At 48.3% G+C, this 23,325-nt stretch overlaps 9 protein-coding genes across 9 annotated transcripts; 6 read left to right on the forward strand and 3 right to left on the reverse strand.

The window, feature by feature from the left end:
• Positions 1-46: 46 nt before the first annotated feature.
• On the forward strand, positions 47-2,154 carry I303_108098 (uncharacterized protein; the record flags this gene model as incomplete). Its single annotated transcript, XM_018411349.1, has 13 exons — positions 47-166; positions 224-232; positions 283-338; positions 391-473; positions 532-561; positions 625-634; positions 703-731; positions 783-911; positions 962-1,325; positions 1,374-1,478; positions 1,537-1,756; positions 1,804-1,989; positions 2,044-2,154. The coding sequence occupies 13 exons, from the start codon at positions 47-49 to the stop codon at positions 2,152-2,154; spliced, it is 1,452 nt and encodes a 483-aa protein (XP_018260017.1).
• A 383-nt stretch (positions 2,155-2,537) lies between these two features.
• Positions 2,538-5,379, forward strand: I303_108099 (uncharacterized protein; the record flags this gene model as incomplete). The annotated part of the gene is made up of 12 exons (XM_065969756.1): positions 2,538-2,737; positions 2,789-3,015; positions 3,186-3,332; positions 3,396-3,799; positions 3,875-4,111; positions 4,167-4,191; positions 4,251-4,423; positions 4,478-4,486; positions 4,554-4,707; positions 4,772-4,935; positions 4,977-5,097; positions 5,153-5,379. 12 exons carry the CDS (start codon positions 2,538-2,540, stop codon positions 5,377-5,379), a joined length of 2,088 nt encoding a protein of 695 aa, XP_065825828.1.
• A 296-nt stretch (positions 5,380-5,675) lies between these two features.
• On the forward strand, positions 5,676-8,237 carry I303_108100 (uncharacterized protein; the record flags this gene model as incomplete). The annotated part of the gene is made up of 10 exons (XM_018411351.1): positions 5,676-5,837; positions 5,880-5,904; positions 5,966-6,092; positions 6,144-6,379; positions 6,435-6,759; positions 6,811-7,455; positions 7,523-7,724; positions 7,794-7,960; positions 8,025-8,105; positions 8,165-8,237. 10 exons carry the CDS (start codon positions 5,676-5,678, stop codon positions 8,235-8,237), a joined length of 2,043 nt encoding a protein of 680 aa, XP_018260019.1.
• A 307-nt stretch (positions 8,238-8,544) lies between these two features.
• I303_108101 (uncharacterized protein) lies at positions 8,545-9,441 on the forward strand (the record flags this gene model as incomplete). The annotated part of the gene is made up of 1 exon (XM_018411352.1): positions 8,545-9,441. The coding sequence occupies one exon, from the start codon at positions 8,545-8,547 to the stop codon at positions 9,439-9,441; it is 897 nt and encodes a 298-aa protein (XP_018260020.1).
• A 242-nt stretch (positions 9,442-9,683) lies between these two features.
• I303_108102 (uncharacterized protein) lies at positions 9,684-12,107 on the reverse strand (the record flags this gene model as incomplete). Its single annotated transcript, XM_018411353.1, has 8 exons — positions 9,684-9,940; positions 10,001-10,438; positions 10,494-10,541; positions 10,597-10,818; positions 10,875-10,957; positions 11,010-11,198; positions 11,269-11,743; positions 11,828-12,107. 8 exons carry the CDS (start codon positions 12,105-12,107, stop codon positions 9,684-9,686), a joined length of 1,992 nt encoding a protein of 663 aa, XP_018260021.1.
• Positions 12,108-13,648: 1,541 nt separating this feature from the next.
• Positions 13,649-16,472, forward strand: I303_108103 (uncharacterized protein; the record flags this gene model as incomplete). Its single annotated transcript, XM_065969757.1, has 6 exons — positions 13,649-14,409; positions 14,517-15,487; positions 15,667-15,772; positions 15,876-15,952; positions 16,066-16,154; positions 16,263-16,472. The coding sequence occupies 6 exons, from the start codon at positions 13,649-13,651 to the stop codon at positions 16,470-16,472; spliced, it is 2,214 nt and encodes a 737-aa protein (XP_065825829.1).
• A 510-nt stretch (positions 16,473-16,982) lies between these two features.
• On the reverse strand, positions 16,983-18,967 carry I303_108104 (uncharacterized protein; the record flags this gene model as incomplete). Its single annotated transcript, XM_018411355.2, has 8 exons — positions 16,983-17,011; positions 17,111-17,142; positions 17,239-17,534; positions 17,644-17,824; positions 17,916-18,025; positions 18,123-18,136; positions 18,403-18,764; positions 18,858-18,967. The coding sequence occupies 8 exons, from the start codon at positions 18,965-18,967 to the stop codon at positions 16,983-16,985; spliced, it is 1,134 nt and encodes a 377-aa protein (XP_018260023.2).
• Positions 18,968-19,592: 625 nt separating this feature from the next.
• On the reverse strand, positions 19,593-21,039 carry I303_108105 (uncharacterized protein; the record flags this gene model as incomplete). The annotated part of the gene is made up of 6 exons (XM_065969758.1): positions 19,593-19,812; positions 19,912-20,032; positions 20,175-20,317; positions 20,421-20,526; positions 20,614-20,733; positions 20,835-21,039. The coding sequence occupies 6 exons, from the start codon at positions 21,037-21,039 to the stop codon at positions 19,593-19,595; spliced, it is 915 nt and encodes a 304-aa protein (XP_065825830.1).
• Positions 21,040-21,477: 438 nt separating this feature from the next.
• I303_108106 (uncharacterized protein) lies at positions 21,478-23,083 on the forward strand (the record flags this gene model as incomplete). The annotated part of the gene is made up of 4 exons (XM_018411357.1): positions 21,478-22,153; positions 22,232-22,499; positions 22,605-22,900; positions 22,992-23,083. The coding sequence occupies 4 exons, from the start codon at positions 21,478-21,480 to the stop codon at positions 23,081-23,083; spliced, it is 1,332 nt and encodes a 443-aa protein (XP_018260025.1).
• Between the last annotated feature and the right edge of the window lie 242 nt (positions 23,084-23,325).

The raw sequence follows: 23,325 nt of genomic DNA on the forward strand, positions 1-23,325 counted from the left end.
GTTTGCATCGGGACTATGGTGGAACTGACGACCGCAGAACGATATTATGGATCCGAAATACCTCGATTCCGAGGCGGCAAATGAGCGGACTGTTGAAGTCGCTCATTTCGATCACGAGGATATCCCGGCCCTCGATCCACACGAAGAGCGAAGACTCTTACGGAAAGTAAGTGATTTATAGGTATGGGCATGTCGTATAATGACTGACTCCGCCGATTCATAGCTGGACACTGTGAGCTCGATCTCCCGATATAACGGCGTCGGTACTGATCCCTTGTTCAGTATGTCATAAGCATCCTTGGTGTACTCTATCTCTTGTCGTTCTTGGATCGATCCAAGTAAGCACAACCTTGATCCAAGTTGGACTTATAGCTGAGACTTCAGTCTCAGCATTGGTAATGCGAACGTCGCTGGTATGTCTGTAGACTTAGGTCTAGTAGGCAATCAGTTTGGTACTTGTGTATCGATTGTCTGTGAGTGGAGCATCATGGACCCCGGAAGATGCGTCATCAGCACTGACAGCATTTTCAGACGCGACATACGTCACATTTGAGCCTGTCTGTAAGTTTGCTTTTTGCCCTTCAGCCTCTGTGCATTGGTGTTGATTCTCTCTCTGACTTTTAGATGCGAACCTGTAAGCTCATCCCCTGCAGATCTCGACGCTTAATTTCTGAGAAGTGTTGAAATTGACAAACTATATAGTCTCAAAATCGTTACTCCCAAGATTTTGCGTGAGTTGTTTCCTCTCTAGCGCTTCCGGCACTGATTGCTGGCTATCATAGTGTCCGTATCGACCTTATGTTGGGGTTGCTTGACCATTGCTACTGCCTGGGCCACCAACTATCACGGTCTGCTCGCCATCCGAATCCTTCTGGGAGCTACGGAAGCCGGCTTGTTTCCATGTGTCAATAGTAGGTCGTTTCGCACGAAAACATGTTTTACGACTGAAGGTTTGTCCTAGTGTATCTCCTCATGACCTATCGACGAGAGGAGATCGGTCGAAGACTCTCCTTCATATATGTCTGTGCAGCTCTGTCGGGAGCGTTTGGAGGACTTCTTGCCTATGGCCTGACCCAAATCCACTCATCGAAGTTGGCAGGATGGCAGATTCTGTACATCGTGGAGGGATGTGTCTCGACTGCGTTTGCACCGATCGCCTATTTTCTGGTTCCTAACAGGGTCGATGAGTCCTGGTTTCTCAACGCCAAGGAGAAAGATATGTGTAAGACCCGTCTTCAGATAAACAGACGGTTCTACAATCCCGACGAACACTTCAATTGGCGAGATGTACGAAGAGCTCTCCTGGACTGGAAGACTTGGTGCCAGTGAGTCATACTGAGTAGTCACAAGAATTCCTGCTAATGGATTTCCAGCGGTGTCAATCAATTCCTGATCGATATCACGTTGTATGCTTTCACAACCTTCATGCCGACGATCATCAAAGGTTTGGGCTTCTCATCTTATTACGCTCAACTGATGTGAGTGGTTACGACTGCTCTTGTCTGTCCAAGCTAATCTTGATGCTCGATTTCCAAGGACTGTACCAGTCTACGTGGTCGCAGCACTGTCATTCTTGGTATTTGGATACTTCTCCGACAAGTACAGGATGCGAAGTCCTTTCATCGTACTCGCTTGCGTGTTCATCATCATCGGTTATGTTATCCTCTTGGCTGCGCCCCAAGTAGGAGCCCGTTACTTTGGTCTTTACCTTGTTGCGGTAGGACTTTATCCTTCCACGGCTCTCAACCTTGCTTGGGTAGGTCTTGTCTCTCCCGGATCGAGTCGTAGCTGACTCCAGTATAGTGCTCTGGGAACGCTGCTGGTCATTTCAAGCGAGCTACCGCATCGGGTACAATGCAGCTCATCGGTAATTGTGCTGGTGCCGCGATAGGCTATATCTTTAATGCGCAATCTGCCCCACGGTACTTCAAAGGCTTATATGTCGCAGTCGGGGCCACAGTACTGTCGATAATCATCACTGTCGTGCAGGTGGGTCAAGCATGAGTGCAGTGACAAGATGGAAGCTGACGATGCATTTGCCAGGCCTTGTTAATCAAGAGAGAAAATGAACGCCGAGCCAAGATCGTGCGAGATGGAGCGCAAGATCTCCCAGAGTTGGGCGACGACAATGTTCATTGGACATACTTGCTTTGAAGAGCAAGAGGCACTCGCTCTGTGGGAGAGCCAATTTTCAGCATTCTCTGCATGTTTGAGTCGCTCTGGGCTGGCAGGGCGTGAAACTTATGTAGTCCGTATCGGAAGGTAGTTTGTATCGGGTCGATCGAATTAGTAGCTTTGTAGTCAAACATCTGGCTTGAATGAAATGATATTTGGTCGTGCTCCTCCTCACACCTCATGTGCTTCGTCTCTCATGCCTGAACTTCTGAGCACTTTAAGATGATGCCGGACCAAGTTGATGCTTTTCACCGTGTTCGGCTATCCGCAGATCCGCCAGTTGCACCTTCACGTATTCGACGTATGCTCTTTTCGTTTTTCTCCATATTCAATTCTGCCCTTGTGTTTTTCATTTACTTAAGATGCCGCATACTGAAAGCATACCATCGACCTCATCGACTGGCGGACCTCGTGAGATATTGCAATCTTCGCCGACAGCAAGCACGTCTGCCCGTGCTTTCCGGCAGGAGACTCCCTCCACCGCACCTGAATCCTCGTCACATGCTAAGCAAAGGACTAGAATCCAACGAGCATGCGATACCTGCCGCGATAAGCGATTGAAGTGAGCTCTTTGCCCTTATCTCCGCCCTCTGTCCAACTGATCCATGTACAGATGCGAATATGAAAGAGGATCGACCACCTGCCTTCGCTGTCAGAAATCCTCCTTAATCTGCCAAGCGATACGGCCCGCACCGAATGATGACCGGCCCAGAGCTAAGAGGTTGAGATCTAAGAAGGCTCGTGCTGAACGTATAGATAATGAATCGTCGGTCTCCGATGGTGACGGCACGTCAGACGACAGTCAATACCGTTCTCAAGGATTGGAACCTCGATATTTAGGTGAGTAGATGACCACAATATCAGCGACTGACCCTCACTAGGTTCCACCTCTTTGTCGGGCCTAACGGCACTCACACTTTCCCTCCTGCCAAACAGCAATCGTCATGACCTAAACAATCTCGACGACCGCTACGCCCATTTCCGGATATCATTGCAATCTGATGACGAAGCGGTGCTGGTGGGAAGAGGAACTGCAGAAAGCGATGATAGGCCAAAGGTCAAAAGGAGGCGAGGTCTGAGCAAAGACGTTGGAGCAACGGATCACACACAGCAGAATCTAGCGGAGTCAGTACTCAAAGAAGGGGTCATACAGTCTCGTACGTCATCTATGGGGCTCATATTACAATGACAGGCTGGCCAGAACTGAACCAATCTCTCAGTCATCCATTCCTACCGCTTAAATATCCTTCCCCTGAGTCCTATCCTGTCTCTCGCAGAACTCTGCTCCATCGAGCCCTCCTTGGGCTACGCAATACAATCGGAAGATATAGGACCTCCACCACCCAATCCCTTGCCTAATGCTCTCACCCGCCTTGCAGTATGCACGCTTGCGGCACTATCTCGCCAAGTACCTCGTCATATCTATCATTCTCTGTTCGCCAGATTAACGGTCACCTTGAACGGAGCGGAAGGATCAAGGTTGATGAGGACTAGCAGCCTGGGCAATGTACAGGTGCTACTTTTGCTATCTTCGAGTGCTGAGATGCACTCGTCCAACACGGATCAAGGAGGCGGCTTGAGCTGGCTGCGGTCTGGGTTAGCCATTAGGATGGCGCAAGACATTGTGCGTCAATCGGAGATCGTCCTCTTACGATTCTTTCCTCCTTCATAAAGAGGGGACTGAAAGAGTGTAAGATAGGGACTGCACCGAGAAATTGCTCAAAACACTATTCCGATCCAACAAATCAATCGCCGACGCAGGATATGGGCAGCCTGTATCATATCTGATCGATGGTATGCTATCTCTTTCGGTCGACCAATGGCTATTAATCTGTTTGACTGTGACGCTGCTGGTCCGAGTATATATGCCGATGACGTTGGACCTGGGTTGAAATCGAAAGAAGCCCCCTTCCAGGTTCACGCAGAGATTGCGAAGGTCAGTACGATTACAGCTTTTCGCGATCTTGGACTTGTCGCTGATGATTCTAAAGCTGAGTGTTATTCTAGGTCGAGTCAGTAAGTCAGAGAGAGTGCTTTCGTCTGCGGTCCGAATGAACAGGTCTGACAGCTGCCAGTACGGTATTGCTATAGCCCTCTGGGAATGGACATCACCATTGACGGGCAGCTGCAAAACTTGAGCGATGACCTAGTACGCTGGCGCCATGATCTGCCAAGCAATCTTAAATTCGAGCTTGGTGCGAAAGCGGTCTTCCCAGGCTTGTTGCACTTGCTTGCAACTTGTGTTGATGTGAGTAGGTATTTTATGACCCTTGTTCTTCTGATGTTGACCATGGTTCTGTAGTTTTTGTTTGTGAGTCAAGCCAAACCTCCGCCTCTTTTAGAAGCTCTCTCTCACCTATTCTTTCACGATCAACCAGCTTCGAGCGTTCATGAAACCGATAAAACCTATCCCGTCGCAACTGATATTTCGCCCGGAAGCGAAGCAATGGCAAGATGTCGTGACACACTCTGCAGAGGCTATCAAATGGTGCGCAGCAGAAGGAGCTTACTACTTGGATACTTGGTTTCCAGGTACGTGTACCTGCGCTTCCCAATCGTTGGGGCCAAGTAATTCGTAGCTGACACATCGCGCTAGTAATGTACTCGCTTGCATGGTGTTTCATTGTGCAATTACATTCATATGTTGAACGACGATCACCAGATACTTTGGTCTTACTGCAGCTTGCAGAATCATCGCTACGTCAATGGGCTGCCAGTGTTTCTGACGAACCAAACTCAGATAACGCTATGCGCGTGAAGGTAAGCTTTGCATCATAGGTGTGGAGCTGACTATATGTAAGGTCCTCGCTCTTGTTTCCCTCCTGTCTTCTGCAGCTTTAAGGATGAGCGAGCCCACTGACGGATCAGTCCCCATTCCCGACCCAATGACTTTCCCGTCATCGGCATTCTCCAATCTCAGTGGTGAGTCTGCTCTGCCCCTCATCTGCCGTAGGACAATCCGCTTAGCCTCTGGTAGGATCACCTGCCGATCAATTTGGGTGGACATCGAGCATCAATCCCATGGATCCAGCTCTTGGAAACATTTCGGAAAGTCTGCCATCCTTTGGGGACGATCTCTCGATACTGAATCAGTTCTTTTTCGGTCCGCAAGAGAGTTCATCGTTCCAGTCTGACCAAGATTTCCTGAATGGCATCGCGCAAGCCGGATTTGATTTGCCTGATTACGAATATGGACCAACATGAAAACGTTGTAGCCATGTATCTTGCCGTGTTTGACCAGACTCCTGCCCGGATTGTTGTATATGTGAATACCGAAAGGGAGGAAGCTGGATCCGGAATGCTCGGGAGGCAATCTGGGCTCGGGAGGCAGGTATATTCCCGAAAAACCTACTCGTGGACTTTGACAAGCATTGCATGTATGTAAGGGTCTTACTATGATGCTCTATGCATCTACTTCTGGGTGACTGATACAGGTCGGACTGAAATGCATGTTCATCGTCATCTCACTTCCACCGACACCGCCCAAGTACACCAAAGCAATGACCCATATCAACGGATACACCAAGGACGACGCGCTGGACGCTGCTCGCCGCCGGCTCATCGCGGTGGACAAGCTTTACAAGGGAGAGACGATTTACGGAACTTTCATGATGTTATCCTCAGCATGGACTGCCAGGGTGGTTGCTCAAGCAGGATGGGATGTGAGTGTATAAGTGTCAGGAATTTTGAGCTGACCTATGCAGTTCGTGATCGTGGATTGTGAACATGGTCAGTATGCTCTTCAACAGATGCCTGCGCCTGGGTATACAGCTAATCCGGGATTCAACAGGTAACATCGGAGATAGTGAGATGCATGACAGCGTCAACGCTGTGGCCAGCTGTGGGGCTTCACCCATCGTGAGAGTTCGAGGAACGGATCCCACTTTGATCAAGCGAGCACTAGATACAGGTGCACAGTGAGTGCAGGTTGCAGACCGCATGCGATTTTTGACTGATCGCGAGATAAGTGGTCTTATGATACCAATGATCAATACCGCCGATCAGGCCAAAGAGGTAGTTCGAGCCTCGAAGTTCCCGCCGATGGGAGTAAGAGGGCAAGGATCGCCCTTCTCAGCCTCGGCTCACGGTCTGACTACGCCCGAATACCTCAAGTACGCCAATAGAAATCTCTTGACAATCATACAAATAGAATCGCAGGAAGGTTTGGCAAACGTAGAGGAGATCTGCCAAGTTCCAGGCGTTGGTGAGTCTCGAAGAGCGATGACTGGGAACGTCCGCTGAGGTCGCGTCTGATCAAGATGCGATCTTCATTGGCCCTAACGATCTCAGTATGTCCCTACAATACTACGCGCCCCCCAATTGGGATGAGCCAGACTTCCTTGCTGCACTGGAGAGAATACATTCAACATGCAGGAAGTATGGAGTGCCTGTGGGAATCCTATATCCCGATGGGATGTCTGCGCTTGCCAGACAAAAGACACGATTTTTCGATATTGTCGCTGTCGGCGGAGATGTCAAGGCTCTGAATGGCTGGATGGTCAATCAGCTCAATGTAGCGAAAGCAGTCCCACAGAATTTCGGCTATGACACGTACGATCGTATCGAATTTTCCGTACCAGATACGTGAGTAGTCAAAGTTTCGAAGGAAGATGCCTAAGCTGACATCGAACGTAGCATGTTTGCTCTCAAAGCCAGATACGATGCGGATGAAAGCCCAAATAAAGTGAATCTAGCTCCAGGGACTTATCGAGATCACTCTGGACAACCTTGGGTCCTCCCTTCCGTGAAGAAAGCGACGGGGCTTGTGATGAATTCGCCAATATATAATCACGAGTATTTGGGAATTCAAGGTCATCAAGAGTTCCTGAAGGCCGCAGCTCAGCTCATACTGGGTCGAAGTTCTCCAAAGGTGGCTTCACTTCACACTTCCGGGGGCACAGGCGCCTGTCACACAGGTGCAGTTTTGTTGAAGAAGCTGTTTGGGAACTCACCTAATCCGCCTGCGATCTATATATCTGATCCATCCTGGGAGAACCATCACAGCGTTTTCCGCCATGCTGGACATACGACCTACTCGTACCCGATATATGACCCTGTCACCCGATCTCTTGATTTCGAATCTATGAAAACCTTCATCGCGAATGCGAATCGTAATAGCATATTCGTACTGCACGCTTGCGCCCACAACCCAACAGGTTGTGATCCCACACCTGAACAATGGGACGAATTAGCAACAATCTTCAAGGCAAAATCGCATATCGCTTTCTTCGATTGCGCTTATCAAGGGTACGCTTCGGGAGATCTTGAGCGGGATAGATAGTGGGTCTTTTGTCCCTCAAGAGGCGTCTTGGTGTTGGAGGAGATTTATGCTGATGAGTCTCTGCAGCTCAATCGAGATATTCAGTCAACAAGGTGTCCAGATGCTTGTCGCGCAGAGCTTCTCCAAGAATGCGGGAATGTACGGAGAAAGACTGGGTGCTTTGCATGTTCCTTGTGATTCCGCAGAAGCCGCTGCCAAAGTGGTAGATCTTCTCAAGTTCATAAATCGAAGAGAAGTTTCCACCGCGCCGAGGTTCGCTTCGGATATAGTGAGCCATTTATACGATAGGTCGCATGTGTTATTATGGAGCCTAGCTGATTGTCAAGAGCGACATTAGATGACCAAGATCTTGACTACAAAAAGCCTGTTCGAGGAGTGGAAAATTGATGTAAAGACAATGGCAGATCGTCTGTCGGATATGAGGGTAAAACTGGTCAAATCTTTAATAGAGCTGAAGACTCCGGGCCATTGGAGCCATATAACCGCTCAGAGGGGCATGTTCTCGTGAGTTTCCTTTGTGAGCTATACCCTATCAGATAGGCTAAGGTGCTGATCCGATTCTGTCTAGGTACACGGGTCTGACAGCAAAGCAATGCGAGTATCTGACGGAAGACCGTCATATCTACCTTCCTCCCAGTGGTCGATTGAGGTGAGTCATCTTACCGCGATTCAAGCGGGTTTAGCTGATCAGTTCTGTTTGAATTCTAGTCTGACTGGACTGACAGAAGATAACATGGAGTATGTCGCCAAGTCCCTAGATTTTGCGGTTCGGAATTTTTAGATAGAGTAACACCGAGATCATCTTAAGCGACAGAAGCTGAGTCATTTGGAGAAGGAACATGTGATTTCTATCTGTCGATTCCCGGCAAATGCATTTTTGGTCTAAATACAGCGAGATCGGCCCTTTTTCAACCGGATCTCGATCATATCAGTCTATGACCTATGACGCGCATGAGAACCGTGACTACCTACCTATATATAGATGATTCGTTCTTATGAACTTTATGAACTACATATTCCTCGTCTGCAGCTATTCGCATCGCTTACTACTCGACTCAAACCTGACCGAACAAACCACAAAACCCAATATGCGAGTCGTCTTCACCGGTGGATCCGGCAAAGCAGGCAAACATGCCATTCCTTACCTCCTCTCGCAAGGACATAAAGTCCTGAACTTGGATCTCGTTCCTCTTGACAACCCAGATGTCTATACGCTGAAGACCGATCTGACGGACTCGGGCCAAGTGTTCAACGCATTCACCTCCCATTTCAACATGTCCGAGTACTCCTTACCTCATGCTCCTCCCCTTCCTGACGCCGTCGTCCACTTCGCGGCATACGCCCGAAACCTTCTGGTACCCGACAGCGAGATGTTCGCATCAAATGTCAAGCAAACCTACAATGTGATTGAGGCAGCTTGCAAATTGGGTATCAAGAAGGTGATCATAGCTAGTTCCGAGACGGTCTATGGGGTGTGTTTCACGCAGGGTGAATCGGACTATCATTCTTTCCCCTTGGAGGAAGACTACGATTGCGATCCAGAGGATTCGTACGCTACCTCGAAATTGTGCGGCGAGAGAATAGCTAGATCATTCGCTAGGCGATTCAAGGGAACGGATATCTTCGCATTTAGAATTGGCAACGTCATTGAGCCGCATGAGTACGCTCTGAACTTCCCGAAATACCTGGCCGATCCTCCCAGCAGGAAGAGGAATGCGTGGAGTTATATAGATGCGAGGGATTTGGGGAAGTTGTGTCATTGCGCGTTCAACACCACTGGACTGGGCTTCCAGGTTTTCAACGCTACCAACAATACGATCACCTTGAGGGAGAAGACGAAAGACTTTTTGCAGAAAGAAAGTCCGATTGTCAAGATCACGAGGGAGTTGGAGGATTATGAAGCCCCATTGACGAATATGAAAGCCAGGAAATTGCTTGGATTCGAGGAAGAGCACAACTGGAGAGATTATGTCAAGGAGAAGTAAGCCCATAATGTGTTGTGAGTTTCAACCTCAACAAGCAGAAGAACTGCAGAAGAGCTGATATACTAGCCAGGAGCTATAGCTTGAATGAGTACAAATGACGTTGTATGCGAAAGTGTATCGAGTCCAAGTCGATCTGAAAATGCATTATAAATTTGAATGGACACTAAAGAAAGAATCTGTCTCTGAATCAAAGGATGTAACGGTACGGAATAGGGATACTAACAAATTTGATAGTTGGTTCCTCATACGAAGAATGTCTTGAACTTCTGCCAGATGCTCTTCTTTCCAGTAACCTGCTCTTGCTCCCTAAGGTATGCTTCCCTTTCGGCATGGGTGACCGGTTTGTCATCGATCACCACTCGACCAGCAACATCGGTCTTCTCGATCACGTTGTGGGTCTTGCCGATGTAGAAGTTGGGCATGCAGAGAGCACAGGCCATGGCTACTCCGTAAAGCGCGAGACCAGCGATATATAAGGGTCGGGTGGTTGTGTTGTAAGCTATCAAGGGATTTAGCTGACTGTCATCCCCAAGATCGTCAGTGCTCTATCCAGACTCACCTCTGACGACAGCCAATCTTTCTGGCGAGTTGTAAGGATACTGATCCTTTGCGTCCTTGATGGAAGAGTACAATTTGGTGATATCCTGAGTGGGCACACCGAACTTCCGCATGTTGGCTTGCATGTGGGTTTGCCAAGTGGTACTGGCGATCGCGCTGCCGATAGCTCCACCGATTCTCGTCCACAAAGCAAGGTTGGCGATTACTTGACCTAGATCCTGGTGAGGGACGGAACCCTGAGAAGCGACTCGAATACCGACAGTCGACCATGATCCAAATCCGATAAGTACAGGGATAAGCGCAAAGACCGCATTGTTGACTGTATCTTTGCTTCCTGCCAGAACGACTAAACCCATTCCGATGATTCGAACGGACAAACCAAGGATCTGGTATCCCTTGTATCGATGGGTGACTCGGATGACAATACCGCAAATCAGGGCTGGAAGTGGGCATGAGCTCTAGCTTAACGTATATCAAGGACCTCGATAGCTCACCAAACACGGTCAACGCGACAGTCTCCGCATTCGTGTACCTATTCCAATCTATCATAAAGGTCAGCACGAGCTCAAATATGTCCGAGACGAGGTCTTGACCTACTTCCGATCGACCAGTCTGTGATCACGTAGACATAACTACTCCAGTACAAACTTCTCAGGTTCGACGCGAAGAAAGCAATAAAGTCCATGGCAGCACAGAGGAGGAAGGTCCGGTTCATGATGAGCGAGCGAGTCATCATTGGCGATCTGGCGAATTTCCATTCCCATACGAAGAAAACAATGAGTAGAACAGCACCAATGACAAGCATGGCAATCATCGAGGCTGATAGCAGTCGAACCGTTAGCTGAGTCCATAGCAATCTGGAAGACATGACTAACGATTGTGCCATTTGCCCTTGGCCTTGGGAGCGAGACTGAAGGGCAGTAGTAACATTGTCCAAGCAAATCCGAGGAGCAGCAAGCTGTCCAAAATGTAAGTACTGATCGCGAGCTCAAGGGGGTGGTCCTACTTACCCGATAGCATCGACTTCGCCGGACCAGTAGGCCAGGTGGTGCCATAAGTTTGGCTTGGCCTCTCCAGGATGTTCCTCTCTCCATCTTCGCTCGAAGGGCGACTCGGCAATTCGCAGCTCTCCATTCTGCTTGGCACGATGATCCGCCCAGTACAGTAGGATGACGACTGGGAGAACGCAGACAGGAGCACTTCAATCGGAAATAATTGTAACGTCAGCTGATGCGATCGCGGCATGACGAGCGAGACAGGAGGGCTCACATGATGCAAAACATTCCGAAACCCCATCTGAATCCTGAAACACTGTTGGATAAGATGGGTTGTGAGATATTACCGCTGATCCAGGCGAACCAGATAAAGGGTAAACTGGTCAAAGCGCCAAAGAAACCTCTCCACTCGAGGGGAGTCAGATCGGCCACGATGATATCCGTCACGAGGTCGAGACCGGCCGATCCGATCGTCGAGATGACCCGACCTGCTGCAAAAGCATATCCGTTGTGGGAAGCAGCGATGATGATGTAGCCGACAAGGTATAGGACCAAGAGGAAAAGGTAGGATGTTTGTCGAGATGTGATATCTGCCAATTTCGCAATGAATGGCTTTGACACCGCATTGATGATGGTTTCGACCGTCGACACAACACCTAACAACCTGGCGTGATCTTTATAGTATGATGCCCCGAACGCTTCGTATGTGTACGTTGTACTGGAGTCGAGACTGAACACGCAGCAGACAACTGCAGAGATGTAGAGCGTACACGAGTCAATACCAAATCAGTTGACTGACAGACATGGCAGGTCAAAAGGTACTGTTGACTCACGGAAAAGAGCGACACCCAACATGCTTAGGACAGTCTTGTTGTTACCAAAATGTCTCCACAAGGTCTCGATTCGGGTGACACCAATCTGTTGATGCCTGATCTTCTCGGTATCGATACTCCCATCTTTCTTGCTGGAGGCGTCTTCCTCGTCACCGTGGAACTTGTGCTCTTCCGCACCTCTGTCTGATGGTGGAAGTTGGGCATCGTGTCCGTCTAAAGTAGGCGAAGCAGGTACAGTGCTTCGACCGTCTATAGCCAGAGTTGGCGTAGCTTGAGACATTTTGTAAACGGGAGTTCAGTCCTTTGGCATGAACACAAGATGAAGAGCAGTTTCATATTGACCATCGCGTTATATAGCTGATATCGCTCCACTTGATTAGTCGGTAGAATCCACAATCTGATAAATTTTTATTTCTCCTAGGCTCCATCGGTCGAAAGTAATGCAGGCACATGTGGTAAGTGATTTACTTTACCCTGCCAAGAGTATTCTTTTTTGGGCATTCCTGTAGGCATGTCATGTTCAAGCCTCAGGCGAAGGAGTCGGCCGTCAGATCAGCCACACCCAAATGCCTCTAGGGTAGTACTAAAGAAGCATTCGGCGGGGTTACGATGTTCTGTAAGGGAAGGAGAGAGAAGTCGGGAATACCGTAACGTAGAAATAAGGGGCAAAAAGTCCTCGTTCTTTTTTATCTGATATGCGATTTAGCTTGTTTCTTATTGGAGTTAGCGTCAGTCATCAAGCGGGAAAATCAACGCCTGGCTCGTTAATCTCGGCCGAAGGTGAGTCATCAGAAGACAATTCCAAGGTCGCAGATCCGCAATCATATCCGCAGTTCTAATGCAGGGCAGCTGGTACGTGGATGGATGCACCCGGATTTATATATGTGTTCTCGCCAGCTAGCTCCTGCTCTAGACGCTCGGGTCGGCGGATTGTGTTGCTTGAACTGTGTCGTGTGATGCAGCGGACACAAGTGGATACGCGTCGAGAATGGTTTTCGGTCAGGATCTCCGATCTGGTGCGATGGATCGTATTAGGACAAACGTGTGGTGTGTGATCCGGGCCTCTACATCATCTCAGTAAGCGACCACAGAATTGCGTCTTCAGGCGGGTAAGAAATTGACCTCGAAGTTGTCTCGATGTACAATTGTACATTCAGGAACTATGCGTTGTGGACGAGTGATCGTATTGTAACTTAGATCATAGCGAAATCTAGAATTTTCATGTTCACTGTGTTTTTCAACACATTCAATTATCTATTTTTAATCCTATTCAATTCACTTGCTATCGCACTTCATTCATAGCATAGCTCAAGTCATCATCATGTAGAGCTGCGATGCCTCGTCCCGGATCATGCGGATTTTGTTCACACGGGGATAGATGCTTTGATCACCTAGGGATTGTCTCATGCGTTCCTGTGAACGGTTTCATCGGTACTCACACACCCCCACTCAGCCGTACCTTGTTCGTCCCAGCGCAACGGCTTGTGTCACGATGGTGATCTACAAGGAACAAGCCCGAGGGAGTATTGAGTATTCTTGGGATCGACAGGATGGAACGAATCCGATAGTGTTGGTGGAAAGGGATTGGGACAGAGAAGGCTATGCTCGCTGGAATCGAAATGCAGATCGAAGTTCAATCCCTTGCTGAAATCCCCTTGCCTTAATCCTTGGGCAGCCTATCAGTCTCCCCTGATCCTTTGTACTTCATGTACTTCATGAAGCGACTTTAGATCACATCCGTCTGCGTGAAACCAACTGGAACTTCCCTGGTCCTTGCCTCTCTTCCTCATCAAGGCACACCGCTCACTTTCTCGCAACCTCATGTCACTACGTCCCCATACTTATTCAACTCCGGCCATTACTCCACCCACGTCCTCTCGGCCTTTCCCTCACCGAGCGATATCACCCAACTTGGCGGACAACAAGCACCATGTTCAGCTGTCATCATACAGACGCGACAAAGATAGAGCTGCAGCTGGCCGACGTCTAGCAAATAACAGATCAGTCTGGGCAAGACCACCTCAACGGAAAAGGTCGGAGGACGAACTGGAGGATGGAGATGGAGATGGAGACATCGATTCGAAGGCAAAGCGTAGTCGGAGATGGACCTTGCAAGGTAGTATAATGGCTATGAGATCGGTGTCATCAAGCTCGAGTAGGAAATGGGTCTTATATGGACTCGGTCTATATCTCCTTTACCTGACTTGCTTACGACATCTATTCCCTCATACCTCTCCCGATCGTACGGTACATAGTCTTCCACTCTTCGACACTGTCAACTCTTCGAGGTCTATATCGATCAAGCGATCGTCCACGCGATTCGCATTACCTAGAGCTCCACTGCCTCCCGCTTTACTGGCTAGACGATCGTTGGAGCACAAAGTGGGAGAGGATGGACTGTTGAAGGTGAATCCGAAGAGCACTGTTAATCCTATCCATCAACTGATTAGGGATGCAAGAGATGAATGGGACAAAAAGGTGAACACACAGAGCAAAACCCTTCTAGAGGCGACGAAGGAATACACGAGGAGGTATGGCAGGAAACCGCCGGAAGGTTTCGATAAATGGTGGGACTACGTTGTGTGAGTAATGATACACCCCGCTCTTCTCGTCAATTCATCTGAGACGAGCGGAAGGACACCCTTTTAAGGTCTGATCGACATCACTGAGCTTCATCCTACTGTCCCAGTGAGAACAACATACCCCTTCCTGACGAGTACGACCAAATCCACCGAGACCTACTTCCCTTCCGCGCCCTCTCTCCCAAAGATCTGAACAACCGTATAAAGCAAGCGTCCAAGCTGTCCGACACGTACACCCTGCGCGTCAAGAAGGGTTCAATCAGGACGAACGTCTTCTACTCGGCCGACATTCACGGGGCAGACGAGAGGCTAGAACAGCAGACTGAGCTACTCAGACCGATCGCAAGGTTTTTACCGGATTTACAAGCTGTTTGGTCGGTGCATGATACGCCTCGGACGATTATCGGGTGGGACTATAGAAGGGAGTTGGCAGAGCATGTTGAGGATGAAGAATGGTTTGACGAGGAAGAAGAGATAGATCTGACTCTATCAGGGTGGTCTGCAGCTTGTCCCCCTCGATCTCGAATCAAGATGTCCAATCAGCAGTTTTCGAATGCAAGTTGGATACCTGATACTTCGCTGGTCAACAAGAAGTTCGTCTCGTCGCATTCGAAGACTATGGACATATGTTGTCACCCGGATGTGATCAACCTTCACGGTGCTCTGGCTGGCAAATTGCCAAAGGTCGACCACTTGACGCCTATTTTTACATTATCGAAAACAGCCTTGCATGCCGATATATTAGGTGTACCTGTGGAACAGTGGACCGAGCGAAATTCGGTCGATATTCCGTTCGAGGATAAAGTAATTAATAGGCTGCTCTGGAGAGGGTCTAACACGGGGACAGAACATGATAAAGGGACTCCCTGGAGGACGTCACACAGGACAAGGTTGATATCCCTTACGAACCACGCTGACGCAGGCAATCTGGATGAAAACGAACAAGTCAAAATCGATTTTATCCCTCCTCCGAAAGCTATGAAGTCGAAAATGCAATTGGAGAAGTTCGTGAAGAAGTATGATTTGGGGAGTTGGAATCAAAGGAGTATGGATCTGGCTTTTACAGGTAGTCCTTTGCGTGAGTCGAGTGATACTCCGATGATTCGAGATTTGGAAGACTTGATTTTCCACTATCCCACAATACGCATCATTCCAGCCATCGTCCCCGTCTATCCCAGCACAAAATTCCCGGGCTAATCGTTATCTGAGTCGACCGGCAAGGGCATCAGGCACTTGGCTGATGAACTGCATCCGCAGAGTGTAATGTCGACGACGGGACTTGCGATGACCTCATCGAAGAATTCTCCTGGGCTGATCAGATGACTCATGAGGACGAAGCGAACTATAAATTCATCATGGACGTGTGAGTCATCTCAATAGTAAAATCCCCTCAGCAAAATGCATGATTGTCATTAGCCTCCGAATATGCGAATTATCGGGCTGACAGTCTTGCATTTACTGATCAGCGACGGGAATGCATGGTCTGCTAGGTTCAAGCGATTACTGAATACCGGCTCCTTGATATTCAAAGCCACCATAATGCGTGAGCATAATTCCCCTTTCCTCCTCTGCATCAAACCTCTAGCAAGTTCCTGCAGCCGGGTTAGTATAATCTTTCCAAGCGATTCAAGCTGATCTTATCCTTCTGAAAACTAGCCGAATGGTGGACTGATCGTACTCAGCCATGGGTCCACTACGTTCCCATCCAAATAGACTACTCAGACTTGTACGACATCATGGCATTTGTAAGTCAGCCCGTCTTGGCTTGCCCGCTTTCTCCTTCAATGCCAAATTAAAATCACATCCCAGAGTAGGACATATATACGATGCTGATTAATTGATATAACCTATAGTTCCAGGGTCTACCTTCTAAACCTGGTGAATCAGCTCTTGCGCGAGATATAGCCAACGCAGGGAAGAACTGGTCCGCGACGCACTGGAGGAAGGAAGATATGATAGCGTACATGTTCAGGCTGTACCTCGAGTGGGGCAGGTTGGTGGCTGATAAGCGGAGTGACATGGATTTTGAGTATGATGAGAAGATGGAAAGAAGTAGAGAGTAAAGTTTACTTTATGCGCATAAAGCGTTTGATACCTGTCCCAACTTATTCCGGTCTGTCTGCCGAGTATAGCTTGGCCGTAGTACATCTAGCATGTCATACCTGCACTTTCAGATCAGATCTGCAGCGTCAGGCTCTTTCGAGAGGTATGTATGTATGTATGAGTATTGCATAAGCGGCCAACGTCCAGGGTCGCATTGTACTCGTAAATTCTATGTTCAAGTTCCAAAATCGCCTCTCTACAATTTATTGCTTTGATCATGTCGACTGACTCTATTTCCTTTGTCGTTTACCGTTTGGATGTCTTTGAAGGTGTCTCGAAACTGAAATGTGTTCGGTATATAACATCAAAGGAGTTTGAGACCATCAATGTACTCATCCGTGCAGCCCAAAGCATGTCCAGCATCCTGGTGTTATGGCTTTTCGAAGATAGAAGAATGTCATGCTGCAGGTGACGGATATCACAGCTATCAGGCGCTAATTTACTAAGGGAAATTCGCGCGCAGGGAAGACTTACTCGCCGAAGAGATATGTGTTCGGTCCTATTGCACAAGGGAGATCGTTTCATCAGCGCATGCATCTCAATTAGAGGTTGAGTATTTGGCAACACTTCAGATGATGCGCAATTATACTTCACGAACCAAGAGGGAAATGCTGATCATTATCGTAATACCTGTCAAAGTGGGCCAACCCATCGATCAACTCTGAGCAACGCACCTCACATACAGTAGTATATTTTGGCTGCTAGACCAATGATCAAATGACTCACTCCGAGATACCTTCCAATAAATCACCCCATCTAAATTGCCTAACACCCATCTGCTCACAAACCTCCCTTGCCCCCTGATCAATCTGCGCAATCTTCAGTCCTCCACCATACTGCATATTCGACCTGATATGTCTCGTGCGAAACATAAGGGGCAGATCCTGATGATACGTTTCTCGGAGGTACGTGAATAGCTGGGAAAGGCGGGATTGATGCCATTGGATTTGACCCAGTAGGAAACCTGGTCTGTCTCTGTGGTTTGCCGGTAAAGGAGGTGTTGGTGGATATAGTAGTGGGTACTGTCAGATTCGCGGTATGATCAGTCACGAAATAATTCTTCGTCCATCACCACTCATCAAACTCTACGATAAGCAGTGTAGTTTCGGTGAATCGACGTGAAGAGCTCACATCTCTGATAAAGCCTTCATCCCAGAAGAGACTACTAACAACTACCAGATCGGGCGTGCGATCTAGTCCAGCGGATTTCATGGCAGGTAAGAAGACATCTTTGATTCGGTTCTCGAACGTTATAGGCCGTGCTTCTAATTTACGCCATTCGTCCAAATTCTCGTCATCGACCAGGCCATATCTTCGACAACCGAGAGTCATTCAGCTGAACCTGTATAATGTACTGACTATCTCGACGAACGATTGGCTAATGGAGGCAAAGAGTAACTCACAAGAACCACCATACCAAGGTCAAATCGATTCTCTCGATATGGCAATATCCACCTAGGTGTCCTCCCCATGATTTGGAGACTCCGTGCAGCTCGCCACAGAGTTGTTCGACCTGTATAGTTCACAAGATGCGCATTCGAAAGGATATCGTCAGCCCGAATGGTGGCAGATCTGAAGGAATTCCTGGAGGTTATGTGCTGTGGACATACGTTGTTCCGGTCGTCTGCATGGGCAGTCGAGTAGTCAGTCGAATACTAAGCGAGGATACGACAAAGACTGTCGACCTTTCAGCTGACTTACGACTGTGTCCGGGCAGTGTCAATGGCATGCACACATCATAGTAAGCTGCTGGGTCTAGCTGACACACACCATAGCATCTGGGAGACTTTTGACTAACCTTGAGCCTGGATGAGCGATATCAAACGCTGAATCAGCCTAACTCTCTTTGCTTCATTTGTTCAATTCATCAGACTTCAAAGGAATACTGACCCAAGAAGATGACCATCCTTCCTTTTAACCAACCCAGCTCATCCTCACCCGCGTCCGACAATACCTCCTCTCGATTCAACTTGGCAGTCAAAGGTTGCGCCAATCCCTCCTCTATCTCGGAAGGGATGTGTCCCGTATAATCGATATCACCCAGCTTGAGCACTTGCGGGGTTTCACCTTGTAACGAGGCATGAAGCTCTGGGAGAGGTATCCAGCGGGTCTCGTTATATCGTTGTGGGGAGGGGAACGATAATATCCCGCGGCGGGAGAATGGGTCGGGAGAACAGGTGCGAGAACATGATGATGAGGACGAGAAGAATGGGTTGGAGGGTATAGAGAGGGAATCGTGTAGTGAAGATAGACTGTGTCATGCATATCACCTCGACTGGGATCAGTATTGGCAATATCAAATAGATCTGCTTGAATGGAATCAGCTTCTCGTATATTTTACTCACGATGATAAACCCTCCTGAGAAATTTTCAAGCACAGTATAGTGAGCGCGCTGATGGTTGTCACTGAGTACAGGATGGCCCATCTCGGAGTGAGGGGGATGAGAGATATCATCGTGTGTTGAGAGTATCAGTATATCAGATGGGTAAAGTAGAGGAAGAAGAGATGCCATGGTGATCAGTGATATATGTATGTGAGTATGGGTTGATGGTCGAGTTGTGCTTTTTTCTTGAGGGGTAGTTGTCAGATCTACTCCAGGGTCCCAAAGGATGGTGACGATGACCACCTTCTCCAATTCGGCTTAAGACTCAAGGTCACTCATTGCCCATCCCGGGTCATGAACAGCGGCCGAGAGCTCCTGATTCCGAGGAAAACCTTGCCAAGAATACCTGCCATGAATAAAGCCGACGGTACTATTAATATCTTGGTCATTTTCAGCATCGGAACTCTTGAGGATGTTTAATGGTATAAATAGCTTTTGGAAGTTGGACATGATGATGTTGGTGGTCAGTGCGGGTCATTTTGATTGATTCAATCATCTAGTGCTTGTGTGCGTCATTCTATTGGTCCGAGCGGCCATGAATGTTGATATCAACACAATCAAGTTTCATCCCCACCCTATCACACCAGCATCAATCCTCATCAGAGGATCAGACTGTGGCTTAAGTCAATGGATGCCATCGGACGTACATATATCCATATATCTCAGTGTCATCAGACCTCATACCAGTAGATACTCTTATATACTGCTCTCCTCCAATATCTCTCTCAACTCCTTTATCCTCCCCTCCGCTATCGTCCACGCTTCCCCTAAGACCCTCTCCCCGGTCTTGCCTTGAGTCCCACCTAGTCCTTCCTGCCGTATCAAGCATGCATTGTTGTCCTCATCTAAGGCTATCGATATCGTTGTAGGTAAAAGCGGTGATTCGTATGAACTAGGATCGGGCAAGAGGTGCGTGCTGTAAATTCACCAGTGATCAGCATATGAACATCCATTATCATAGACTGATAGACAGCGTAAGGACTGGACGATCCGGGTCAAATAGAGCTGGACTTGCCTGTCGAATATACCGAAGCTGCACGAGAGAGGTATACTGCCAAGTTGAAGGGGGTATATCTCCGTTCGAGAACATATCGTACGGGCGGTCTCTTCATCATATTTGGCTTTGGGTAATCGAGCTGGACGATGAGATGAGATGAGATCAGCTTTCTGGGATGCCCTGACTCGACGTGGGGTATCTGGTTATGATACATAGTAGATTCGCAATTTGACAAAGACGAGGATGAGGGACGAATTGCAAGATGTATAGAGGCGACTCACTATTCTTCAATGCTGCCATCACAGCCAAGACGGCCGCATCGAAAGCATTTCCATCGTAATTTATACACACCACATCTATATATATCACCCATACGGCTTTTCCAGATGCTATGACCAATGATGAGGGTGGAAGGGTACTTGAGCTGTCTCAATGTCGATATCATATCAGAGTCAGATATCAGCTCATGACTCATGTGTCACTTTGACTCTCATTACCATTCATCGACAATACATGGTCGCACTCACGATACTAGCAGGTCGTTCAGCCAATTCGAGTACGTCTGCGCCTCGTCGCCCGGTGGACCAGGCTTGAAGTTCGGTGAACACAAAGCTGGCAAATCAATGTTCGGAACTGGATCATATCATGGATAGGACGTAGGACACTCAATATAAGCTTTCAATTGTTAACATGTCGAGAGAATTTGTCATTGTCACTCACCAACATACCCCTCGTTGGGTGCTTGAGCGGTAGGTTCAGCGATCTCAGCTTTGATACCGCATACCATGGTCGTGTCGCCCATCCTGACCAAGGAAGATCCATGTGCGGTCGATACCGAGCCTGGGGGTGTTGTTAGTTACATTGCCAAGTCAAACTTTGACTAGAAAGGACGACAAAGGTATACTAAAGGTGGCAGGCACTTAGGTGTTTGGATGACTGACCGACATTGATCGAAACATCTCTCCATGCTTTCAACTTCCTTCCATCTGGTCTATACCCCTTATTGAGGAATCTCGAGAGGTATTGAGATGGATGGAGTTTCTTGAATACCTCTGCTGATGCTGCTGGTGCTGAATTGGCTGGTGCTGGTGCTGGCGCTGGTGCTGATGGACCAGCTGTTGACTGCGCTGCCATTGTTGCTGCCATTGTTGCTGTCACTTCACTTGATTTCTTTGTATACTGGATGAGTGGGTTGAGGATGTTATCGATCTCCCCGTGCTTTCAACATTTCTTCGATACCATCATTGTATGCGGAGTCTCCATAAGACCACGAGTGCCACTCGATCGGTCATAAACGGATTTACCTCTACGGTGCAGAGGGCTCACCACGTGACAGACGCGTTATTGTTGACTCTCAGCATACGAAGACCAAAGGATAGTGCAGCGAGTAAAAGGATAAAAGTAAAACAACAATTCAATACATGATCAACAAATTCACCAACACCTCATTGTGAAGAGTATCATATTCATCAGCTACAGCACCCGACTCAAGAGCTGTCCAGAAGCAGGAATCATCTGACGCAACAGCTGGCATCGAAAGTAGCAGTCCAACAATAACCGTTCGACTCACGCACAGACCATTCAATGGCCCAAGCTATACCCGCCTCATCACCTCCACCAATCTCCGACAGATTACCTTCTCGCTCTCCTCGACCAGCATCTCGACGGACTAGATCGCGTTCATCCATATCGGCTTCTCTATCACCTGGTCCCGGTGAAACTACTCGGGTATCTCTGAAGACATCGAGCGAATCCAAGGAGAACGAGTCGCCTAAAATGATGAATGGTAATGCTGCTCCCTCAGCTTCAGCTTCCGCTGCTTCTAAAGGCAAAACGCCCGAGGTAGAGATCCTTAGTAGCAGACCCCAGACATGGAGAGATGGATCATTGGAACCTTCAGACGACAATAGCAATAGCAATAGCAATAGCGGAGTCAGATTGAGGAAGAATCCACCTAGATCAGCCAGACCTTCAGGCGCGGGCGCGAACGAAACCTTACATACATTACCGACTATACCGGATCCTCAGACAGAGGAAGATGATTCAGCATTAGACACATCGTCGATACAGCAAGATGATGTACATACGAGCCATCCTCCTCCGCCGCCCGCAGCTTCTACGCAGACGGGGACGGGCGATAGACCGGTAATGACCAGGAAAAGAAGATCAAGTAGCGTGAAAAGGAAACCTAGTCCCGGAGTGACGCCTACGAAAGCTGTGGACTGGGAAATTCCGAGGAAAACATTGCATTCTTCCATAGGTGAGCCTGGTATCATACACATTCTGATGGCGCGTCCTAGAAGACTAGAATCGAACTGATCGATAAATCCTCACATAGGCTTCTTGACCTTGTTCTTGAATTACGTCAACCCGCCGACGCTGAAACCATTGATAACGGTGCTTTCGAGCGCTTTGTTGACTGTAACCATCACCGACTTCTTCAGGCTGCGATTCCCCCTGTTCGCGGAGATCTGGGAGAGCTACTTGGGATTTCTGATGAGAGAAAGCGAGAGGAACAAGATCAACGGGGTTGTATGGTATTTAGTCGGCGTCATTTGGGTTTTGGGACTATACCCGAGAGATGTCGCAGTGGTATCGATCTTGACGTGAGTTGTCCTGACAGAACAGATCAGATCATCTTCCATGCGGAATATCTATATCGCTGATCATATCAATACACATGCGTAATACATAATTCCCCCGATACCCAGCCTCTCATGGTCAGATACAACCGCCTCTACGATCGGCCGATTATGGGGTAAATACACCAAACCCCTTCCCGCCAATTTCCCAGGTCTCAAAATCCTCAAATTCGCACCTCGGAAATCTCTAGCTGGATTCCTCGCGGCTAGTGTCACTGGGTTCTTGATTGGGATCTCGTTCTGGTGGAATGGCAGTGGAGGAAGATGGATAGTGTTGGATGTGGAAGATTGGGGTCATGGGTATTGGGGATTATGGGTGACTGCTGCGGTAGTTGGTATTGGAGGTGCAGTCGTAGAGGCTCTTGGTGAGTTGCCTGATGACTTGTGGCTTCCATCGTCGTTTCTTCAACTTCATATCAAAAGGCTCGATACTGACTCGAAATGGTTGTTTGACAGACCTCGGGGTCGACGATAATCTGACACTGCCAATCTTGTCGGGAGCCCTCATTTGGGCGTGGTTGGCGGTCACCAACTTCCTGCTCAAGTAAAGGTTGCCTTTTCCCATCCCTTAGAAGGAGAGTGCCGACTCTCTGATTCGATAGAGAGTGTACTCAGGAGAACTTGGCCTCCCACTCAGAATACGTCACAAATCAGTGCCATTCGTTCCTCATACCTCGACAAATAGGATGTTCTTCACTTCCAGCTCATCCTTTCATTCTCCTGCTCACCTTTAAATACACTTCATGCCCGAATCATCCATGTACCGCTCAACCGTACTCATGCTTCTCCA

The sequence above is a fragment of the Kwoniella dejecticola genome, chromosome 10 (genome assembly GCF_000512565.2).
Source record: "Kwoniella dejecticola CBS 10117 chromosome 10, complete sequence".
In the NCBI taxonomy this organism is placed as follows: domain Eukaryota; kingdom Fungi; phylum Basidiomycota; class Tremellomycetes; order Tremellales; family Cryptococcaceae; genus Kwoniella; species Kwoniella dejecticola.